This window comes from Vicia villosa, unplaced genomic scaffold, assembly GCF_029867415.1.
Source record: "Vicia villosa cultivar HV-30 ecotype Madison, WI unplaced genomic scaffold, Vvil1.0 ctg.000182F_1_1, whole genome shotgun sequence".
NCBI lineage: Eukaryota > Viridiplantae > Streptophyta > Magnoliopsida > Fabales > Fabaceae > Vicia > Vicia villosa.
The window spans coordinates 162,550-187,832 of record NW_026705057.1 but is presented as its reverse complement, the minus strand read 5'-3'; the positions used below and the strand labels follow the sequence as shown (position 1 = coordinate 187,832).

At 36.9% G+C, this 25,283-nt stretch overlaps 1 protein-coding gene across 2 annotated transcripts; it reads right to left on the bottom strand.

The window, feature by feature from the left end:
* Positions 1–22,165: 22,165 nt before the first annotated feature.
* Positions 22,166–23,504, bottom strand: LOC131625050 (uncharacterized). Of its 2 annotated transcripts, none has more exons than XM_058895967.1 (4): positions 23,350–23,504; positions 23,108–23,236; positions 22,724–22,894; positions 22,166–22,608 (listed from the first exon to the last, which is right to left on the bottom strand). In XM_058895967.1, exons 1-4 carry the CDS (start codon positions 23,431–23,433, stop codon positions 22,510–22,512), a joined length of 483 nt encoding a protein of 160 aa, XP_058751950.1. In that variant the 5' UTR covers positions 23,434–23,504; the 3' UTR covers positions 22,166–22,509. The 2 variants fall into 2 exon arrangements, with proteins under 2 accessions (XP_058751950.1, XP_058751949.1); XM_058895966.1 differs by having other exon boundaries at positions 22,331–22,611.
* Positions 23,505–25,283: the final 1,779 nt, after the last annotated feature.

Below are 25,283 nucleotides of genomic sequence, written 5' to 3'. Positions count from 1 at the left end.
AAAAAACAAATCATTGCAAAGGGTAAAAAATAATTCATGTAAAAAACAATTCATATTTTTAAAAAATATGTTTAAAAATATGTTAATATCCATTATATACATATCATTGTAAGCAATAACCAAAGAATAGAAGTGGTTTGGTGGAGAGAAACACATGCAATAGGGTCTTGGGATACATGTGTATCTTAATGCTTCACATATTTACTCATGCCTGCACATCATCATCTATTCAAAACATCATCGCATAATTCGATCACATTCATCATCTAAATCTCAGTTATTCACGGATAGTCAAACATCACACAATCAAACATTATGCAATGTTACAAATAATGAAATGCAACATCATTCACACATGCATGTGGTACCGAAACTTCACTGATGACTCACTCATCATTCTCCAAAGATCTCCACCAAAAGGATCGATTCCCTCTTGGAACCAGAGCACTTCACAATATTGCACACAATCCACACGAAAGGATTGAGGCCATCACTGGACCAATTGTCCTACAAACATCACTAGACTAACATTCTAACATATGCTATGAGTATCTGATGCACAAAGTCATCCGTGTTTCATAAACGAAACCGCGCTAAGCGCGATCCACCGTGCTAAGGAGGACCTGCGATTCTGTAGAAAATCCATGCACGATCTGCATCAGTCCCATACGAGGCTTCATACTCCATTATTCATGAATCATAACCAAAATAATAAAATACCATGAAAGATAATACATCATATCAAGATAAACAAAAAAACATAATAGTTCCAAAACAAACGACCACAACTCCGATGTTACATATTAGAGAAAGACCCTCTTTATTCGAAATAAAGCGTTAAAGGCTCCCCGAAGCTATCCTCAAAACTTCAACGAACTATTCTTGATTACCTACGCGTTATCCACGTGGAGGTAACATTCAAACAAAAAGGGTGAGTATTTCTTAATCATTATAATAGACATAGGGGATAAATATAGTAGTTGTACAGCAGTTATCCACAATCACATATATACTGATACATGTGTATCTTCATGCTTCACATATTTACTCATGCCTGCACATCATCATCTATTCACAACATCGTCACTTAATTCAATCACATTCGTCATCTAAATCTTATTTATTCACATATAGTAAAACATCACACAGTCAAACATTATGCAATGTCACAAAGAAAGAAATGCAACATCATCGACTCATGCATGTGGTACCAAAACTTCACTGAAGACTCAGTCATCATTCTCCAAAGATCCCCACCAATAGGATTGATTCCCGCTTGAAACCAGAGCACTTCACAATATTGCACCCAATCCACACGACGGGATTGAGGCTATCACTGGACTAATTGCCTTCAAACATCACTGGACTAACGTCCTAACATATGCTATGAGTGTATGATGCACAACGTCAAAAAAATCAACGACCACGGTTATTCATAATGCATCACCATTCATTTACTCATCATATCATGCAATCATCTTAATTACACACAACACATACTTCACATTCATCACGTTATAAATCATCACAACAACAACTCACTACAACAAGCAACACATACACATAGTCATATAATCAAGTTCCACGTCATCGACAAATAGCCTTATAAACCCATCCTAACGTGCTAATTAAATTCCATAAAATTACTTCTATTACAAAATATAAGCTTTCATAATCTGAAACAATTTTCCAAAATATTATTTTTCGTCCAACACCACCGCGCTAAGCGGGCCCCTTCCAGTGCTAAGCGTACTACATTCTGTCTTGATCAGTGTTTCATTAACGAAATCGTAAGCGATCAACCACGCTAAGCGGGATCTATGATTCTGCAGAAAATCCTTGCGTGACCTACATCAGTCCCATACGAGGTTTCTACCCCTAAAACACATTCCAACCGTTATCTTCCGGCAATTTAAGGTATAACAACCTATAATTAACTTGTATTATTCATTACAAACATCAAAATACAAATAATCAACACAAGTTCAAGAATCATCATCAAAACCCTAGACTTTCAAATCCATGGAATGATGGGTTTGACTCTATATCATGTTATTACCCATCATATAGTCAAAGATTAACATCATTCTTCATACAGCAACACAATCCAAGCACCAGCCTTCATGGCTTCATCATAAACATCCAATTCATCACAAACACCACAACACAAACCCAACCAACAATTATCTAAACCTTATATCAATTATAAGAATTACGATAACTGCCCTTAACGTAGATTTTAGCTAGATTTGATTTTCTTCCCAAGTTCTATGGTTGGTATCCTTTTCTCCTCTTTGTGCCCTAACTCTCTCCCCCTCTCTCTCTCTCTCTCTCTCTCTCTCTCTCTCTCTCTCACGTTTCTCCAAAACTTGCATGATCGAATGAATATTTCCTTCTCTCTTCCCCTTTTTACTTAGTTAGCCTTAGGACCCCTAATATGATCTTCCTATTATGCCCTCACTTACTTCTCCTAATTATTTATTTCATCCCTATATTTTTTATTTAATTAAATAATAATGCATAGTTAGAAACTCTCTCTCTCTCTCTCTCTCCCCCTCTCTCTCTCTCTCTATATATATATATATATATATATATATATATATATATATATATATATATATATATATATATATATATATATATATACTTCTAACTATGATTATTATTAAATCCAATTATTATATAAATAATCCTCTTAATTCGTTTTACCCCAACAAATCATATTCTTCAAAACATCACATAATCTCATCGATAAACCCCAATAATCATCTTTGACTCACACATTCACACCAAATTAATTAAATAATAGATATAATAATTAAATTTAATTTCGGGATATTACATGGGTTCTTTGTGAAAATACCTTGTCTAGTGCATAGGCATCTCCAAGAAAACCTAGTCTGGGTGTGGGTCTCGCTCCAACTCAACGCAACAGGCGCTACGCGAGTCAACATGACTATCCACTCTAATCATATGTGTATACTCAAGCCTAGGTAGTGGGCTTTTCTCTTAAAGTATCACCCAACCCCTCAAACAGCACATCAATATCCATAATATATAATAGCAAAAGATGCAATGAATGCATTAAGTAAAACTTATAGATAAACATCCAAAGAAAATAAAACAAATAGTAGCTAGGACTGACTTGCTTAGTATTCCACAATAAAGTCGCCAGCTGTCGTTATGCGAAAAATACACAGAGTCGCCATTGAACGTTATATATCCCAAGGGGGAAAGGACAACATCGAGAAAACCTCAAATCCGATGTACTCAACAAGATCCATTCTTGTTTTTCTAATCAGAGGGTGTGTATATCTAATGCTCAAACTGGTAAGGAAATGCATGAATGAATTGATTGGGGGAAAAACAAAAGGTTTGTATTATTGAGCTTGCCAGGATTTCTGGAACCCTATGCCTACGTATCCCTAATGTGCAATAGAGAAATCAGGGCTCTGTATTTCTTCTAAAAAAAGGTTTGTTTGTTTGGTGTTTTTATGGATGATGCTAAATTCACATTCTTGCATTTAGACATATGGCTGCTCGTAAGTCTTATGCACTGTCTGTGTGCATAGACTGGAGTTAGCATGTCCTTTTTGAAAAATTTTTAAATGGAAAAAACAAAAGGAAAAGAGTTTGAATTTTGTTAGGAGCATGTCTTTTTTATGGTTTAGGCCTTTTGTTGACTTTTCCAAATTCACCAAATTTACTTATTTCTCCAACCTTACATGTTATCTTCAATAATTTAAATCAATCCTATGAACCAATAAGATGTATATGGACTCTTGAATCTCCACCCATGTGTAGCAACCTGTCCTAAAAATTAATATTTTAGAGTCGCCACCTATTCCACCAAGGCGAATAGGAAACCTCGCGCAGTTAAGAGATCAGGGTAAGATACTATATTCAGGTCGAGGGAAGGTGTTAGGCACCCTCAACCCTTTCCTATGGTTTGCATTACAGAGTCAAGGTTTATGGCAGAAGATAAAGAAAGATGACAGACAGGGTCAAGGCAAACAATTATCATAATTAAAGGTTTATAATTTAGGAAATAAAAATCGGGAAAAATGAGATTTAGAGGGAAGGGGACTCGCCTTGGTTATCCAAGTGCCTACGTATCTCCTTAAGGAGAATCAGAGTCAACGTAGTTCGGGGAAGGGTTGTACGCCCTTAGGATTAGAATTTGATTTGGGATGGTTTGAAGGCTTTTTGAATGGCCTGTCGTAGTCTTGAATGAGGATAAAAATCTTTATTTTGAAATTGAAGTTTTTGAAAGGTTTGAAAAGTGTTTTGAGATGGGCGTACAACCCTGATTTAATTTTGCACTATTAACCGCAACGATCAATAGATTCGATCGCCATAGTTAACAGATTTGAAATTGTATCGTTACCAATTTTAATCAATTAATTTGATTATTACTAATAATGAATTAGGATATCTTTTTTAGGAATTTATAATAATTAGTTTGTATCGTTACCCCTCGTAATCGATTGATTCGATTAAAAAGAATAACGAATTGGAATAAGAGAGATAGAAAGATTAATCATCGCGACTAATAAGATAGTCGAAACCATTTAATCAAATAGAAATTAATTATATTTTAATTAAATAACATTTTAATTAAAATTCATTATTGCCCATAGCAATTAATTGATTTAATCGGAACGAACAACAAATTGGAATTTTTAATATAAATATCACATATTAATTTTATTTATAAAAATAGTTATTAATATATGAATAATATATTAAAAGAATTAATTAAAATAAATATATTAATTAAAAATTATTTAGTTATTTAGGGTTTGATTCTATGTGGTGGGATTTGAGGTGCATATTATGGGGAGTTGGTCAGGGGCGTTGGATCTAGATCTTAGTGGAGTTCTATGGGTGAGATCTTGAGGGTTCATGGTAGGATCATATGGCAGCAGGCGCACTGAATCAAGGAGGAAATTCTAGAAAAAAAATATATGAAAGGGCTGGGTATCGAACCCAAGCCCTTGGGGACACTCAATGGTCACGTACGCCAACTCAGCTATAGCGCTGATGTGTTTAAGAGACGCATTCACTAAAACAAAAATAAAAATCATCAAAACATATAGAAACGCGCGCGAAATTTTAAATCCCCCAATCGGATGATGCCACGCCATCATCTTCCCCACCAGGCCTGTATTTATTCTGGGAATTAGCTACGATTTTGCTACGGTTTTGGTTCGTAGCAAACTGAATTGAAAAAATAACGAACAGCTCATGCGTGGACATAAATCTTTCGCGACCTTAACATCTCCTTCGTCCCACCCACGCGAACCAGATTATACCATTAATTAGCCTTAATTTAACCCCTAATTAAAAACCCCAAATTTGAACCCTAGAAACCTTGTTCGGCCTTCAATGGCAACACACGATTAAAGCAAACAAACTCAAGATAATTAACCCAGAAACCATCAATGCATCAAGGCAAGCCAGAATATGTGATCAAAGCATCATGAAAGTGTCTATAGCATGCTAATCGATTCAAAGTTTGAAGTGACTTACTTTGACAAAATTGAGGTAATTCCGGGGGTGCTGATGAAGCCTATTGATCCAGACACGTTCCAAATCCTTCAGTGAATCCTTTGCAATCTTCAATTCTTGTTAAAAGCCTCACAATTGCCAAAACCGAATTTGAGTTTCTTTGGTGATTTTTCGTTCTTGCAAGTATGCCCTCTCTCTGAATTTTCGTCCCCTAATCCCATGCTTTATGTTCAGTACTTATAGGGGAATGAATTAGGTTTAGAAAAGAGCCCAAGAATCCCTTGAATCCAATCTTGCCATGTTTGAGAAATTTGATTTGCTTCTTGAATTGAAACTTTCCTTTTTTTTGCCAAATATTGCATTAATCTTTTCTCAATTAGTGTACCACGAAATTATATTGCCAATTTATCATAAATATGATTGGAATTGGTCAATTGTGAATCTTTTAACATAATATTTGATTTTTCCTTAATTAAATCATTAAAATGAAATAAAAAATTATATTAAATCAAGTAATATATTTAAATTTCGTGGCTTTTTGTTTTGGGCATGCTAGTGACTTGTGGACCAAGTTTGTATCATAAAACCATAGGCCCATTTGCAAAGTTTCTCAATTTAAACCTTCTTTTTTCATATTTGGTCCTCCAAAATTACCCAACTTTGATCAAGCATATCTCACTCAATTTTTTAGCTATGAGAGAGTTCTAGGACTTTTTGGAAACCTCAGGAAGTCCTCTACAAGCCACTTTGGAACATATTTTTCATTTGGAGCTTTTATCTTGATCATATCCTCTTTGACAAAAAACTGCTTTTGGAGGATGCTTGAAAATGACCTGTAATCTTTTGCATTGTATCTCTCAAATGGATCATTTCTAGCCCTGGCTTGTGAGAGACAAAGTTGTAGGGAATCCAATTTCCTTCAAAATAGGCCTTAAGTGGGGGATTTTTGATGTTCCATGTGAAAGTTATGCCCAGTCAAAGTTGAGTTGACTTTCTCCTAAGAAACCCTAATTTGAACCTTTTTGTATTTGTTCATCTCTGAGTTTCTATTAATGGAATCATGATCAATCTTTGATCAAATGATGGTTATGCACCTCTATACTTGATGTTTGACCAATGATCATAGGTTTGAATCATGCTTTGATCGTAGTTGACCTTCAGGTTTGAATCAGTTGACTGTGGATCTGGATCATTGAGTGAGCAAGGCTTTGGATTTGAATCTTGATCTTTGAATCATTGTGAATGGAATATGGAAGGAAAATTTTGGGGTATGACAGCTGCCCCTGTTCAATCTTCTTGAACCTGGAGAGGTAGAAGATGATTGGACACTGAAATGCCCTGAAATTTGCTTGCGCGGGGAATTCGTCTAATTTATATGCTTTTTAGACCTGGATCATTTGATTGTATCCGAGGAGATACAGAGTAACGTTTTACATAAGACTACTTGAAGAGGTTCCTGAATAGGGTATATCAAAGGTTGATGCGAAGAAGCTTAGGCTTTGAACAATACTTAGGAAGAATGTCTTGGAAAAGACTAACCGAGGAGTTCTTTAAAAGAAGTACGTGTGTCTTAGAAAAGATTGGATAAACATTTTAAGAAGGCTACCTAGAAAGACATGATGTGTCTTAAATAAGACTCACCTAGAAAGGCTCCTAAAAGATATGAAACGTCTTACACAAGATTCACTTGGAGAGGTTTTTTTTTAGAAAGGATATGAAATGTCTCAACAAGACTACCTAGATAGGTTAGGATACTTCTTACACAAGACTAACCTAGAAAAGTTTTTGGAAAGGATGTGATATGTCTTACACAAGACTCACCTGGAAAGGCTCTTAGACAGGATACGATACATTTTAAACAAAACTACCTAGAAAGGTTCCTATAAAGGGCACGATATGTTTTAAACAAAACTACCTAGATAGGTTCCTATAAAGGATACGATATGTTTTAAACAAAACTACCTAGAAAGGTTCCTATAAAGGGCACGATATGTTTTAAACAAAACTATCTAGAAAGATTCCTATAAAAGGCATGATACGTTTTAAACAAAACTACCTATAAAGGTTCCTATAAAGGATATGGCATGTTTTAAACAAAACTACCTATAAAGGTTCCTATAAAAGACACGATATGTTTTAAACAAAACTACCTCGAAAGGTTCCTATAAAGGTCGTGAGACGTTTTAAACAAAACTACCTAGAAAGGTTCCTATAAAGGCTATGAAATATTTTAAACAAAACTACCTAGAAAGGTTCCTATAAAGGTCGTGGAATGTTTTAAACAAAACTACCTAGAAAAGGTCAGGATATGTCTTACACAAGACTACTTGGAAAGGTTAGGATAATTGTCTTGGACAAGACTACCTGGAGAGGTAAGAAATTCTTTGATTGCTTCTGGATTGTCTTTGAAGAAAGACTTGGAATGAGGTATTAGAATTGTATCTGTTAAGATTGAATCGTTGATACAATCGTATTTGCACTGTAATTGGATGGTAACATCCTTTTGATTATGAAGTGACCTGAAAAGGCAGCGTTAGTTTTATGCAATGTCATGATGCATGTGTCATGTAATGAGATTCTCAAAATATATGAGAATTATGCATGTATGCCGATCCCACACTGCGGGATGTAAATAGTATAGGCGTGGGAAGATCAATTATGCAACAATGCTCCTTGTATGATACTAGTGTGACTCCCCGATTATCAGAAATTTTGAGAGACGTGCCTCCCTTAATCTGAAGGAGGGACCTTTAGAGAGAACTCGAATTTCACCATGTCTTGCCTAATATGCATTGCCCCAGTATTTGAATCCTAGAAAGATATGCCCCTAGTTCATAGGGTCCTTGATTGTAAGTATTGATTTGACTGTGAAGCGGATGCTTTTCAGAGTGAGTCATGTGTTTCGGTTGCGTCCTGACGGACAGTGATTTGCTAAGTACTCAGAATGAGATGATGTCTTCTATAAGACTACCTGAAGAGGTCCTTGGGAAGAATGGGAAATTGTCTTAAACAAGATTGCGCTTTAAACAAAGCTCAAAGGGATGTGTTTGTGCAGAGGGTAAAAAATATTCCTATAGAGGACAAAGACTGTTTTAAGGAATGTGGGGTTTTAAACGAAACTTAGGAAAAACATCTTGAAGAAGATCACCCTAGAAAGGCTGGTGAACTGTCTCAGAGAAGACTCTGTACTTTAAACAAAGTTTGACAAGGTTCTTGAAAGCATAAGAGAAGTTTGAATATGTCTTAAAAGACTAACTGAAAAAAGTTAAGAGATGTCTTACAGAAGACAACCTAGAAAAGGTTCTTGGAAATGAATATGTCTTAGAGAAGACTGTCTGAAAGGGTTTGAAAATAGAAAGGATAGGAAGGTGGGTCTTTAAAAGACTGTCTAAAAAAGGCTCCTAGAAAGGGTAAAAAGTATTTGAACATGTCTTAAGGAAGACTATATGGACAAATTGAGAAATATCCTATACAGGTTCCTGGAAAGGATGTGAGAGTGGCATTGACACCATCTGCTACTGAGTGACCTTTGCAACGTGCCCCCAGGTAATGGGCTTGCCCCATGGGCTGTTCAGCGTCTTTGAGAGATTCCATGAATCTTGATTCGATTGCCCCATGTAAATGGGATGATGACGAGTTTTGCCATGTGTACACATTAGCCATCCCAGTCATGCGTAAGGGATGTTTTTTTCTTTTGACGGGTTTTTAAAGCTACTTCGTCAGTCGATAGGATTTTTAGCCATTAGCCATGCCCCATGCAACTTCTCCCTGATGTTTAAACATCTGAATCCACATAGACAAGTGTACTTTGTAATGAAATTCATAAGATGCGAATGCATATGTCTGTCTTGAAAGTTTAAAAACATTTTTGAGTAAAAACGAAGTTTTTTTTTTGTTGTAAGAAAGTGATATCAACTCAAGAGTTATAGTAGACCTTAAGGAGTCGGGATACCTTTGGTAACGATATGCTTTCGAACTAACCATGCTTCAGTTAGGACTTTTAAGGGTTGTAACGTGGCCTGGTTCACAGTTTTAAGAAACAAAGGATAGTGGCTCAAAGTTTATTTGTACCCATCCCAATCTTCGTGATGTTCTCCAGTCCTATGCTCAGTTAACTATGCATTTAGTCTCCAAAAGAATTTGGGGAATTATGACATTGACATTTATGATGGTTCAGAAACCAAAGGTTTATCTGCAAAGGCAGTCATTCTCCTTTTTGTAATATCTTTCTTTTGTTGAGGGTATGTGGTGACCTCTTTTCGACTTTGTTATCCCTAACTTTTGCCTGGACTGTTCATTTTAAAACTACAGTCAGCGGGATGCCCCAATTTTGCCTAAGTCTCCTTAATAGGTTTTGACTTAGCAGGTCTTTGCATTGCTTTCTTTTTCTTTGCGGACATTGACTGCCGAACTTAATGATGACGGGGAACCTGCGGTGATTATGTTCAAAGGAACAACTTGGAATAATTAAGTTAACTGAGCAACTACCCTACCCCAGGTTATGTATTAAGGGTTTTATTTTATATGAAGGAAAACTCCAACTTCTTTAGGCTCAAAGGGGTTGACAAGGGATTAACATCCTTATATCTCCGTTATTTAGGAATTGAAACAATGCCTGTACATCGTCAACACGGTCTGTTCGAAAGCGTAGTGTATGAAATTTTGGTATCGTTTTCGTCATTCTCCCTCTAAAGGTGTTCGACTTTTAACGAGAGTTGAATATCACAAATGAGAAAACCGAGTAAAAACACAGTTTTAAATATAGTGAGAACACTAGGAGTAAATCAAGACAAACGTAAGCAATGCATTAATGATTATTGTAAAGTACACAGCATATGTCGTAAGACTAATGTTTAAACAAACGGAAAGAAATTGCGAATGAAAACCAAACTAATGATCTAAGAAATCCTCCTTCTAGCCACCTATGGTATTAGACTTGCGAGGATCTTCGAACTCAATGAGTCCTTCCTCAATCAAATCTTGGATCTTGTGCTTCAATGGCCCACAATCCTCTGTATCATGGCCAGGACTATCTGAATGATAAGCGCACCTAGCATGATGCTTGTACCCAGGAGCGGGGTTAGCTGGAGCTGAGTATAGAGGTAGCAGAGTTACCAAGTTCTGACTGAGCAGACGTTGCAAAGCTTGGGACAGTGGCATGTACAACGGGGTGAATGATCGTTTTGGCTTGGACCTCCAGGTACGTTGGCCACCCTGTTGCTTTTGCTGATCCCTTTGCTGTGATACTGGGGTCTGATTACCCATGATTGCCCCCACAGTGTTGGATTCCTTTTTTCCGCCATATGACTTCTTTGTGTGATAGGGACTTGAGGGTGCCCCTTGTATCTTCCCATTTTTGATTCCACCTTCAATTCTCTCACCAATGACTACCAAGTCCGAGAACCCCGAAGATATGCTTCCAACCATCTTGTCGTAGTACGGTCCTTGCAAAGTGCTCATAAATATGTCCACCAGTTCTTTTTCCATCAGGGGAGGTTGGACTCGAGAAGCCATTTCCCTCCACCTTTGGGCATACTCCTTGAATGATTCATCCTTCTTCTGTGACATATTTTGTAATTGCATCCGATTGGGTGCCATGTCCAAGTTGTACTTGTACTGCTTCAAGAATGTGTTAGCCAGATCATTCCAGCTTCTGATATAGGATTTCTCCAGTTGCATATACCAGTCAATAGATGCTCCGCTTAAACTCTCTTGGAAGAAGTGTATCATCAGCTTTTGATCGTGAGCATAAGCAGCCATTTTTCGCACATACATGCGCAAGTGATTACTCGGACACGTGAGCCCTTTGTATTTTTCGAAATCTCGAATCTTGAATTTGTGTGGGATAGTCAAGTCTGAGACTAAGCTCATTTCGAAGGCATCCACGTCGAAGACATCGTATCCTTCTACCACTTTTAGTCTCTCTTCCAGCGCCTTGATTTATTCACTATCCTTGGAGTCTTCCCTAAGGTTGGGATTAGACTGTTGCGTCTGAGGTGCTTGGTCTGTGTTGTCCACCTCTTGCACTCCGTATTGTATATCCAGGTAATCATCATCCCTAGGGACATTGCTAGCAGGAATGCAAACTGTGCGGGTTGTCCCTTTCGTTTGTGGAGTGGGGACAAATCCTTCTTGGGAGGTCTCTCCTTTCTCTTGGAACTGGATAGCTCTCCTGACAGATCGGGCCTGAGATTTGTCCTTAGCTGGGCCAAAGCCTGAAACAAATCCTAGCAGCGGGTTTTCGTCGTTAGGGATCTCATCCTGAACCAGGGTATCCTTAGACTGAACCTCTTTTGCTTTTTCTTGTTTATCCAGGAGGGCCTTCATGAATCCTAGCATCTGAGTCATACCTCCTTTAACTTCTTCCATATTAACCTTTAGTTGATCCACCTCCTCACGAAGAGCGGCTTGATTCTGTTCCAGCTGATCCATTGATCTCTTTTGCTGAAATCTTGTTTGATAAGACGGTCGGGATGTTAGGTTATCCTTCCCAATGGTCCCTTGTTCTGGAGATAGAAGAGAAATCTTCTCTTAATGCCATGAAAATGATGTGTATGTCATGCATGATATCCTTTTTTCTTCTTTTTTTTTGAATAAAATACGATGCAAGAATGCCCATGATGTATGATGAATGGAAAAAGAAATAATAAAAAATAATGATCAACACATATATATACATATATCACATAATCACATAATCACATAAGTTCATAGGTTCGACGTAGCGGCTCTTGGGAGCCAACCTTTTTATAGGGGGGTTCTAGAAGGTCTCATGGGGTCGTTCGTAGCCTCCGAGACTTTTTTGTCTCTTCGGATTTTAGAACAACTCATTTTATCCATGAGGTTCGAATTTTTGGGGTAGGTTCTCGGAGAGATCAGCCAAGTATCCAGTCCTGCCCTCAACAAAGTCAAGCCTCATTTTGGACATTTCCGAATACTCAACCCACTCCGAGTGGAGTTATCAATGAGACTCGTAGGCGATTCATGTCCCCTATTGATCTCAAAGTTAACTCCCACACTTAGGGTTTTAACACGACATAATATCCAGCAGTGAATATAAAAATATAACAGGCAATAAAATATAAATATATTCACATAAGCGATTAGATATAAACATATCCTAAATAATTAAATATGTTTAGATAAAAATAAATAAATAACAAAATTAAAAAAAAAATTACAAACCCTAAAAAAAGCCTGTTAGCCAAACCCTAAAAAAAAGAGTTGCCAAACCTAAACCCTGCCAAAACCTAAAACCTATAGGAGCATAGTATTCACCATTTAAGTTTTCCCTAGCAGAGTCGCCAGCTGTAGCAACCTGCCCTAAAAATTAATATTTTAGAGTCGCCACCTATTCTACCAAGGCGAATAGGAAACCTCGCGTAGTTAAGAGATCAGGGTAAGATACTATATTCAGGTCGAGGGAAGGTGTTAGGCACCCTCAACCCTTTCCTATGGTTTGCATTACAGAGTCAAGGTTTATGGCAGAAGATAAAGAAAGATGACAGACAGGGTCAAGGCAAACAATTATCATAATTAAAGGTTTATAATTTAGGAAATAAAAATCGGGAAAAATGAGATTTAGAGGGAAGGGGACTCGCCTTGGTTATCCAAGTGCCTACGTATCTCCTTAAGGAGAATCAGAGTCAACGTAGTTCGGGGAAGGGTTGTACGCCCTTAGGATTAGAATTTGATTTGGGATGGTTTGAAGGCTTTTTGAATGGCCTGTCGTAGTCTTGAATGAGGATAAAAATCCGTATTTTGAAATTGAAGTTTTTGAAAGGTTTGAAAAGTGTTTTGTGATAGCCGTACAACCCTGATTTAATTTTGCACTATTAACCGCAACGATCAATAGATTCGATCGCCATAGTTAACAGATTTGAAATTGTATCGTTACCAATTTTAATCAATTAATTTGATTATTACTAATAACGAATTAGGATATTTTTTTTAGGAATTTATAATAATTAGTTTGTATCGTTACCCCTTGTAATCGATTGATTCGATTAAAAAGAATAACGAATTGGAATAAGAGAGATAGAAAGATTAATCATCGCGACTAATAAGATAGTCGAAACCATTTAATCAAATAGAAATTAATTATATTTTAATTAAATAACATTTTAATTAAAATTCATTATTGCCCATAGCGATTAATTGATTTAATCGGAACGAACAACAAATTGGAATTTTTAATATAAATATCACATATTAATTTTATTTATAAAAATAGTTATTAATATATGAATAATATATTAAAAGAATTAATTAAAATAAATATATTAATTAAAAATTATTTAGTTATTTAGGGTTTGATTCTATGTGGTGGGATTTGAGGTGCATATTATGGGGAGTTGGTCAGGGGCGTTGGATCTAGATCTTAGTGGAGTTCTATGGGTGAGATCTTGAGGGTTCATGGTAGGATCATATGGCAGCAGGCGCACTGAATCAAGGAGGAAATTCTAGAAAAAAAATATATGGAAGGGCTGGGTATCGAACCCAAGCCCTTGGGGACACTCAATGGTCACGTACGCCAACTCAGCTATAGCGCTGATGTGTTTAAGAGACGCATTCACTAAAACAAAAATAAAAATCATCAAAACATATAGAAACACGCGCGAAATTTTAAATCCCCCAACCGGATGATGCCACGCCATCATCTTCCCCACCAGGCCTGTGTTTATTCTGGGAATTAGCTACGATTTTGCTACGGTTTTGGTTCGTAGCAAACTGAATTGAAAAAATGACGAACAGCTCATGCATGGACATAAATCTTTCGCGACCTTAACATCTCCTTCGTCCCACCCACGCGAACCAGATTATACCATTAATTAGCCTTAATTTAACCCCTAATTAAAAACCCCAAATTTGAACCCTAGAAACCTTGTTCGGCCTTCAATGGCAACACACGATTAAAGCAAACAAACTCAAGATAATTAACCCATAAACCATCAATGCATCAAGGCAAGCCAGAATATGTGATCAAAGCATCATGAAAGTGTCTATAGCATGCTAATCGATTCAAAGTTTGAAGTGACTTACTTTGACAAAATTGAGGTAATTCTGGGGGTGCTGATAAAGCGTATTGATCCAGACACGTTCCAAATCCTTCAGTGAATCCTTTGCAATCTTCAATTCTTGTTAAAAGCCTCACAATTGCCAAAACCGAATTTGAGTTTCTTTGGTGATTTTTCGTTCTTGCAAGTATGCCCTCTCTCTGAATTTTCGTCCCCTAATCCCATGCTTTATGTTCAGTACTTATAGGGGAATGAATTAGGTTAAGAAAAGAGCCCAAGAATCCCTTGAATCCAATCTTGTCATGTTTGAGAAATTTGATTTGCTTCTTGAATTGAAACTTTCCTTTTTTTGCCAAATATTGCATTAATCTTTTCTCAATTAGTGTACCACGAAATTATATTGCCAATTTATCATAAATATGATTGGAATTGGTCAATTGTGAATCTTTTAACATAATATTTGATTTTTCCTTAATTAAATCATTAAAATGAAATAAAAAATTATATTAAATCAAATAATATATTTAAATTTCGTGGCTTTTTGTTTTGGGCATGCTAGTGACTTGTGGACCAAGTTTGTATCATAAAACCATAGGCCCATTTGCAAAGTTTCTCAATTTAAACCTCCTTTTTTCATATTTGGTTCTCCAAAATTACCCAACTTTGATCAAGCATATCTCACTCAATTTTTTAGCTATGAGAGAGTTCTAGGACTTTTTGGAAACCTCAGGAAGTCCTCAACAAGCCACTTTGGAACATATTTTTCATTTGGAGCTTTTATCTTGATCATATCCTCTTTGACAAAAAACTGCTTTTGGAGGATGCCTGAAAATGACCTGTAATCTTTTGCATTGTATCTCTCAAATGGATCATTTCTAGCCCTGGCTTGTGAGAGACAAAGTTGTAGGGAATCCAATTTCCTTCAAAATAGGCCTTGAGTGGGGGATTTTTGATGTTCCATGTGAAAGTTATGCCCAGTCAAAGTTGAGTTGACTTTCTCCTAAGAAACCCTAATTTGAACCTTTTTGTATTTGTTCATCTCTGAGTTTCTATTAATGGAATCATGATCAATCTTTGATCAAATGATGGTTATGCACCTCTATACTTGATGTTTGACCAATGATCATAGGTTTGAATCATGCTTTGATCGTAGTTGACCTTCAGGTTTGAATCAGCTGATTGTGGATCTGGATCATTGAGTGAGCAAGGCTTTGGATTTGAATCTTGATCTTTGAATCATTGTGAATGGAATATGGAAGGCAAATTTTGGGGTATGACACCATGCCTTAGGATCAAATTTTGGTCAAAAAGTTAACCCTAAGTTTACTTTGACCAAAACCAACCAACATTGAATAACTTGATCAACACAAACCCTAATCTTCATTCTTGAGATGCAAAATGATGATGAGAATACCATAAGATGATGTGAACCAATCCAAAACCTTATTCATGACCATTACAAATAAATCAAAGCTCTAAGCACCCAATGCTCTTGAAAAACTTGAAGAAGAAGCCACTGTAACTTGATGGTACTTGACAAAGAATTACAATCTTGATGATATGAGAATAACCATTTATTTATGAACCAAATGAATCCCTCTTTAAATAGGGAAAACCAAAATTACAAGAAAGCTTATTAATCCCATGCCTTAAGCTCTCATGAAATACATGGTTGTATAGTATCATGACTTAATGGAAGATGCAGATGAATGTGAAGCAAAAGCCAATTAAGAGTAGAAGTATGAGGGAAAATTTTGGGGTACAACAATAATTCCTGAAACCCATGTGATGTGCCACTACCAGACTAGTGAAAGTACATTAGCGAAGGTGAATCTTAAAGCTCGGGCTAGTTTTACCAGAGCCCCACGGTGGGTGTCAAATAATCCGGCAAAACACATTTGGATGATCTCCGGGAAGTTAATCTGGCGAGGGTGCTACTATTATGGGTTTAAGGGGTTTGAGGAGACAGATGAAGGCCACCATTACTGATAAACTTCAAGTTTATCGCTCCTTTCTATGTTATTCATCGGTTCAGGTCCATTTTCACTTTATCTCAAAACCAATATATTGTGTCTACCTCTCTCCCTTTGGATCATAAAGAGGCATACATTTAGTAGGTTTTTACTACCGATAAATCGTTCGTAACAAACTCCATCATTGGCTTGTAACGCATTGGTAACACTTGGCCTTTTAAAACCGTTACTCAGAGTTATCATCTTGGATGTCGATCTGGTTCTTTAATTTCCGTAACAGCAGCTCGGTGCATCCGACTCTCATACTCGGCTCAGAGAATTATGGCGTGTACACATAGGTATGTTAGTCAAGGGGATGATCTTACTTTATTTGATATTAAATGCTATTATGATTTTCTTATTTCTTTCTTGAAATTTCTTAATAAGTTTTGGAAAATCTATTTAGAATAAAAAAGGTTTCTTTTGGGTGGTTTGGAAGGGGTTGCGAAGATTTCTTATGTTAAGGTTTGATGTTCGGAAACATAAGTGGAGAGATGGTTAGGGGGTCTGCAGCCTTTGCTTGGTTAATTTCACATTGTTAGCCAAATGGAGGTGAAGGTTACACTTTGGTACTATTGGTCATTGGCATGAGATCTTGTTTGCTAGGTATGGGGCTCATGAAGTTTCATCCTTTTAGGGGGTCGCTCTTTTTATTTTACGTTATGCGTCCTCTTAATGGAAAGGATATGATTTCAAAGAAGTTGACACCTCCAATTGACTTACAAAGAATATCACTAAGATAGTTGGTTCTTGTCTCCACATCATTTTTTAGACTAACCTGCGAGTTAAGGATACACTTCTTAAGGATATGTTTTATAGGCTCTTTAGTATCTGTGAGCAAAAAGACTACAAATGGATGATATTCATATGCGAGAAGGTGATTTTTTGGTTTAGGATCTGAGGTGAATAAGATATTTCTTTATTTATGAGCGGCTTAGATAAAGATAGGTTGCGGTGGAGGAAATTCTAGGGATGAGGTATTCTTTGTAGCATCAACTTTTTTTGTTTAGTTGAATCTACCTACTCCTACGACTTCTTCCTCCACCTTTGAGGAGTTGATCATTCCTATTATTAGTGTTAGCTAGTTTGACTCCTTCTAAAGTGGTGATTTTTTCTTAATATCTTCTGCATGATAAAATCCTTATTATATGAACGTGGGACTATAGTTGACCCATACAGGGTTTATTGCCATGAGTGTAAGATGTAGGGCTGGTATAATCAATTTCTCGTCTTTTAGTAACACATGAGGTAGCTTCATCAGTGTGATAAGATTTTTAAGTGGTTAGGGTGGCTAGTGGTCCTCCCTAGTAATCCTACTTCTCTTTTTGAGATTTTTTCTCTTAGTGGTAGGTCGAGACTTAAGGGTAGATTTGATATGAACGATCTTGATTTCTTAGAATAATGTATTTTTTTTCTAGTTCATCAACATATCTAGAGGATGTGGAAGAAACAAAAACATTTTTTTGTGTGAAATGATATCTTAGTAGGTTCATGGCTAACTCTACTACCTTTTCTACTTGTTTGGAAAATTCTATCCTATGTCTAAACACATAGCAGTATGAAAGTCCTAGTCCCCATTCCTGTAGTGGAGTATTTAGTGCTTCTTTAAGAGAATTTTGTTGAAGGTGTTTTCAGACGGAATGACATTTAGCCCTTTCCTCCTTGTAGGTAGTAGGCCTTCTTAATGGTGTTTTTGAGTTATATTGAGGTGTATTCTTACAAATCAAATGAGGGAAAGAGAGCTAAACATTGTGAGTGAGAGCGGAGAGCTAAACACGGTGAGGGATTCTAATAGAGAGCGAGGCGCGGTGGAAGCTAGGTGGACGGAGGTGGGGGACGGAGAAAATCTAGGGTCAGGGCTCGTTGGGATCATGTGGGGGGGCAAGCGATTGTCTGCCAAACGCTCTTCGACGTCGTTCTTCTTTACATCTTTTTCGGAGAAGATGAGGGCTAGGGAGCTGTATAAGGTGTTTAAGGAATATGGAGTCGTTGATGAGGTTATAATTCCAGGGAGGAGGGATAAGTTTGGCAAGAAGTTTGGTTTTGTTTGCTTTTTCAAGGTGGTGGATGCAGACAGATTAACGGTGAAGTTAGATAACATTTTCATTGGCAACATGAAGCTCTTTGTCAATATCCCTCACTTTCAGAGAGGCAAGGAGGTGGTGCAAGGCTTGAAAGGTGCAGCTCCAGAGGCAGAGGAAGGCAACATTATGAGGTCTCTTAACAAGGTTGTGGATGGATGTAGAGACTTTCAACGCGTGGTTCATGGGAGATCCTTTGTTGTGGTGACTCGTAATCGTTTGGACCAGGTGGTTTCTTCTCAGCAGTTCATGGAGTATAAGTTTGATGCGTCTATGGTGCTTCAAAGATTCAACAGGGAGTATGTGGGGAAGGTGATAGAGGTGGGGATGACATACAATATCCAAGATCTGTTTGATATGGAGGGTTTTTTGGAGTGAAAGTGACTGCCCTTGGGGCAAACTTGTGCCTTCTAGAGGATAGGGAGGAGGGCGCGGTGGTGAAGCTTCTGGAGAATGACAAACCTTGGGTGGATAGATGGTTCTTGGAGGTTAAAAAATGGAACCAGGAGGTGTGTGATGGTGAGAGGGTGGTTTGGGTGAGATTGTTTCGACTTCCTTGCCTATGTTGGAATAATTCATTTTTTGAATTCATTTCTAAATCGGTTGGAATATTCATTAGACTAGATTCTAATACGCTTAATCAATAATGCTTGGACGTGGCACGTTTTTTGATTCGAACTCGTTGCGCGACCGAGATTGATATGACTTTCAACGTCAAAATTAATAGATCACTAGTGAGAATGAAGTTGATGGAAGACTCGCAGGGTCCGCTCAGGGTGGTGGCGTCACCTAGTAATGATTCCTTCAGCGCTTCCGAGGAAGCTTCATTAGACGAGGAGGTTGACGACTGTGGATCGGAGGGGGAGATTCGGTTGGCCTAATGGAGTCGGTTAAACGATTGGAAGAGGTTTTCAGTGATGTTGTCAAGACCTTTTCTGATAATAGGCGTGGTGTGACAGGTTGCATGAATTTGGAATTTGAAGATTTGGAAAACAAAAGGGTAGTTGGTTCCCCTTCCGCTATGGTTTTAGGCCAGGTGACAAGGAGTTGTCCTTCTGATACAAACAATTTTAGTGAAAAGGCTATAAACAAATGTTGTGAAAAGGTTGATGTGGTTACCAATGTTTTTGAGGTAGATAATCCTAAGGTCTTGGAGGAGGGTCCCAATAAGTTGACTCATAAAGTTTCTAATTCGTTGCCTTTTAGTCATGGGGAGAATTCGGTTGGTCACGGGGGGTGACGTGTATCAGGGCCAAAAATCTACCTCTTTGGAGATGGGCCTTTCTGATGTTTCTCTTTTGGGCCTTCAAAATCCTGGATTTAAAGCCCAATTTTCCCTTACTCTGTCCACAAAGGCCCCATCGGGTACCCTCAATCGCATTGGAACGACATCCTCAAATGCGTCTTCTCCTTTGGCCTCTGTGGAGAATTCGGTGATGGGGACTTCGTCTTCAACTTCTTTTGTCCCTTCTTCGCTGGTGAGGCAAAGGCAAAAGGGGTTACAAGGATTATATTCATCATCTCTATGTGCTGACTCTTATTCGTCAGATTCAAACTCTCTGTCGGGTAAGGGATTCTCTCCTACACCGATTGCTGTTAGGAATTCTTTTCTCCCGTTGCAAAAATCAAAATTGGCGGGGAAGGGACATCGGAGGACTTAAAGGCTGTGGGTACAAAAAAATGTGCGATGAACTCAAGGGTGGCATCGGGTGCGGAGCTTTCTAGCAGTGAAACGAATTCGAGATTTGGGGACATTCCAGATTCAGATGTAGCACATGGCAATACTAGATTCTTGACTAAAGAAAGAGAGGAGGTTGCATCTAAATTGTGGGAGAAGGCTTCTTTGTTTGGAGCACAAGGGGGAGCTTTGAAAACTATCATGGTGGAAACGATTAAATCAATGGAGCAGAGGGATGGGTTACTGAAAGAACAGAAGGTGGTGCAAAAAGGAGGTAATTCATGAATATAGTTTCTTATAATTTACGTGGGTTGGGTAGTTCTCTGAAGAGAAAGTCTTTTAGTAATTTGGTTCGTAAAGAGGATTTTGAATACTGTCTTCTTCAAGTGACAAAAACCTGCTCATGTTTTTGATAGATTTGTTTTTGAATTATGGGGTGGAACGGAGGTGGAATGGTCTTTCAAACCTTCTATCGTTAATTTGGGAGGCCTTTTAATCCTTTGGAAAAAGGGTTGTTCAATTCTTAGTTTAGTTTTAAGAGGGAAAGTTTTGTGGGAATGTGTTGCCTTTGGAAAGGTAGATTGATTTACATTGTAAATATTTACTCTTCCTATTTCCTTGACAAGAAGAGAGTTATGGAAGGATTTAGAGTCTATTAAGATGAAATTTCTGGAGGGAGCTTGGCTGTTGAGAGCAGACTTCAATGTTGTCCGTGTGGAGGCTGAGCGGAAAAGTGAGAATGGTATGGTTAATATACAAGAGTTGGAAGAGTTCAATGAGTTTATTTATAATATGGAGTTGGTTGATCCTCCTGTAATTTGTAAGAGATTTACTTGGTTTAGTTTGGATGGTAGAGCTATGAGCCGTTTGGATAGATTTCTAATTTCAGAGAGTTTGGTGGAGGAGTGGAAGGTGGGTGGTCAAGTGGTGGGAATTGTTCATAAGCCCCATTATAGGAAGAGAATCCCACCCTTACCTTATTCAATTTGAAGCAACTTGATGGGTCTTTGATTGCACTTCCGATTGGGCACCATGGATGGAAATCTCTAAGCTTGTTCCTCTTCTCCAAGACTTGCCTCCTTCTCTTCAAATGACAACACTACTCTTCTCGTTCTCTAAAACTCTAATTTTATCATTCCAATTGGGCTTAGACTTTAACACCTCCTCTTTATCATTCCAAACAAACCAATTTAGACTCAATAAGATAAATAACCCAAAATAACCAATACATCACTTTTAATAATATTCCATCGATATAATAATCCATTTGCCGACATAGCCACTTATTCACCAAACTATACTTCTCAACCGATAATTTTCGAAAATAAAATAATAATATTTAATTAAATAAATAATGAAATAATCGGGGCGTTACATCCAACAAAGATTGAATTGTCACAACATGGCGTTTTAACTATTTCTAATGATTTGCGTTGTCCTTTATGTCTTAATGTTGAGGAAGATTTAAACCATCTTTTATTTGCTTGTTCTTTTACTCATTTATGGTGGACTAAATTGCTTCTTTGGTTAAGATTGGTTGATGATTCCTTGGTTGATTCGAACTTGGGCCGTCTTTGTTGGTTGGAGGAGCATTATGGAAAGGTGTGTGGTGTTGATTTGAGGTGGTTCTTTGGTTTAGTTTTTTGTTGGATTATTTGGAAATGTAGGAATGATGTTATTTTCAATGGGTTGGATTTGTCTTCTTTTGATGGTTTAATCCTAATGAAATTCTTAGCATGAAATTGATTTAGTGTGTTCTTTAGGAGTTATTGTAATAGGTCGCGGGAGAATTGGTTCCTAAACCCGAGAATTTTCTTAATTTGAATGTTGGTTGGGTTGTTTTGTTGTTGGGTTGACCTCCTTTGTATTTGGGTTAATCACCCCAGTGCTTTTTCAATTCAATTTTGATTAAAAAAAAAGATGTATTATTTTATACTTTTGTTTTTGTTTGATTTGTTTTCTTTAGTAATACTTTTTAGTGTTTAGTTCTATCAGCTTGCTACTGCTTGTGGTTTCCAATAGCATCGTTGTATGTAGTTCGGTGTACTATTCTCTATTATAGATATTATGTTTGCCTTAAGAAAATTGAAATTTAACATATTCATCAGAGGTACAAACTTTTCCACCCATGTTAAGTAGTACTTTACAAGGAGAACTAAAGCATTAATAACCATAGATTTTTCTGATCAGATACAAGAGCTCTTGTTGGATCATGAATCTCGTGTAACTTCCCTCCAGTTTCGAATAGCTTGAGACACTACTTGTTCGATTAATTGTTCATTCAAAAGACGAGTATCTTCATTGTTCTCCTGCTACACATAAAAATAATTGTGTCAATGGCGCGTCAAACAAATCATCCAAACACCTTCCATATACCATATAGAAGTTATGTGTTTGTGTTATATATCATTAGCAAATACCTACTTTGTTCCCAACAGCTTCTAGACAGAAGTTATCAACACAAGAAACCCTAGCCTGCAACACTTCAAGACCAATTTCTTCAAAGGCTTCCAAGATGAACACTAGCAATCCCTTGCAACTTCTTTCACTATGCACCTTGATCACAAATCCCTCTTCTTTTACCTGAACCCTAACCTACAAAAATAAATAATAACAAACACAATTCAATATTTAATCAACTACATGTCAGTTTATAGGGCTCGGCCATATAGTGTTGTTTCTCTTCTGAATCTTCGGGTTGGAATATCCCTTATACTCAGAACTCTATTTATTATCTATATATATATATTATGTGCGTTTGGATCGAAGAAAAAAAGTTAATCAGGTTCTTGTTAATAATATAAGCACCTTAGGCAGTGGATCATAATCAACAAATTTTTGTGCGGTTGCAACTGCTAACAGGTTCAGTTCTTCCAGTTTTTGCTTTAAATCTCGTATATATTCGGTTGCTTCCAATATCAATGAAGTTTTCTCTTGCTGCATTAACACACACAAACATTCCATAGTGGAACATAAAATTAGAATAAGAAAAAGAAGAAGAAAAAAAAAAGATGATGAGAATAGAAAGAGAGAAGTATGAGAATAATCACGGAAGTGGAGTAAGTGATGGAACGTAGCAGTTGTAAGTTTCTTCTGTACATGGCTGTTGTTCTCTTGTGAGCCTTGGAAACCATTCTCTCTCTCACTCACAAGATAGAGAGAAGTTTATAGTTTACACAAAGAAATCTAAACAATATCTGTTGGTTTATAAAGAGGATGTGGACACAGAATCTTGTTGATCACATGTGAAGCAGTTTTGGAATTATCATATGTATGTGAAAAGTTTTAACTTCAAGTCTCTTGTTTTTTTCTTCTTGTGATAATCATATGTATTTGTCCTTGAGACTAAGTTTGTTCCTCTCAAGCTAATAAAGACCTAGTTTGACGAGGCATAATTTTACGGAGATAGTGCCAATAGAAATTTGGGAATTTTTTTATGTGTATAATTTAATGGAAGTAATCAAAATTGACAGCTAATAACTTTTCAAATGTACAGTAGGAATAGCATGATTTTAAGTAGATCTTTCATTAATTAGCCCAAACATTTTACCGTACTTTGTTTTTATAATTGTTAATTACTTGTGTTACTTCAAATTATTGCATAATATATACATATACGAGATTTTTTTTTTTTAAATAACCACTTTTTTAAAAAATAATACTCAAATAACCACTCTTTTGAAAAACATTACTAAATTAACGCTATCTAAGCAAAAATATTTGCCACACAGAAGAGACGTCACACTGTGTGGTGCATGTATTGAAATTAAAGAGGAGGCGCCACATTGCATGGCGCATGCACCTCTGTTAAGCCATGCGATTTGGAGCATGCATTTAATTTTAACAAGGAGGTGTCATTCAGTGTGGCTACTCAGTTGTTTTGGTAACAATTGAGTAGCCACACTGAATGACGCCTCATCTTAAAATTTAAGTGCATGCACCATGCAGGTGGCGCCTCCTCTTTAATTTCAATGCATGTGCCACACTGTGAGGCGCCTCTTCTGTGTGGCGAATTTTTTTTGTTTGAAAAGTGGTTACTTTGGTAACTTTTTTAAAAGAGTGGTTATTTAAGTATTATTTTTGAAAAAAAAAGTGGTTATGTAAAAAAAATTCCATAAACGAGGTTAGAGTATTTTTTTTATTTTTGGGAAATGATAAATGTAGAGTAAAATTTTCTACTTGGTGAGGGAGTTAAACTTTTTCTCTCAGTTGGAATCTCACTTGAAGGGAAAAGTGACGTACTTTCCATGATACGTTTCTTTACCTCGTCCAATAAACTAAGGTAAAAATTATTTTTTTAACAGAGGGGAATGTTGATCAATGAACCAATCTAATACTACAATTTACACATATTTAATCGCAAGAAAGATAATCTAAATGACTTGATCAGTACCAAACTTAAGCTTATACAACAAATCGCTATAAACATATTAAGCCTGAGCAATTTTAAATAAGCGGAAAAACCCTAAAATATACAACCCACTCATACATAAAAATTAGAGATATGGAAAAAGAAGATTGCATTAGGGTTTATTCTAGTTCAATGTGTTCGTCTTAACTTTAGGCTTAATCTAGTCTCTAAAGACAAGCCATTGAAATTTCGTCGTTTTCCATTATTTTGAAAAATTTTACAACGTGTCTTTTATACAATCAAGGAACCAGATCCTGAAATAAAAAATCAAAATTAACAGCTCCAATTTGAATCCTTCCTTCTTCAGTTGTACATAACCCACACTATTGAAATCACAAGACTTTCACTCAATCTTGACCGTCCTCTTACTTGAATACAAGTTATGCTCCAAGCATTTGTTCTGCATTGATCTTCACTATATCCTAACTGCCTCTTGTTTGAGCTGTTATTCTATGAGAAGGAACAGAAACTCTTAACTTCGTTATGCAACTATTTTCATTTGGCAATACCAAAGTCTTCAATGAATAAGAAATTATTTCTTTTTGCTCTTGCAGGATTATCATTTCCCAACAA

Bases quoted from the DNA above. Each gene is read 5' to 3' on its own strand.
- LOC131625050 (XM_058895966.1), bottom strand. From the start codon at position 23,433: ATGGTTTCCAAGGCTCACAAGAGAACAACAGCCATGTACAGAAGAAAC. The intron at 23,237-23,349 runs GTGATTATTCTC...GTGTTAATGCAG, and splicing joins CCATCACTTACTCCACTTCC to CAAGAGAAAACTTCATTGAT. The intron at 22,612-22,723 runs GTAGGTATTTGC...TTTTATGTGTAG, and splicing joins TAGAAGCTGTTGGGAACAAA to CAGGAGAACAATGAAGATAC.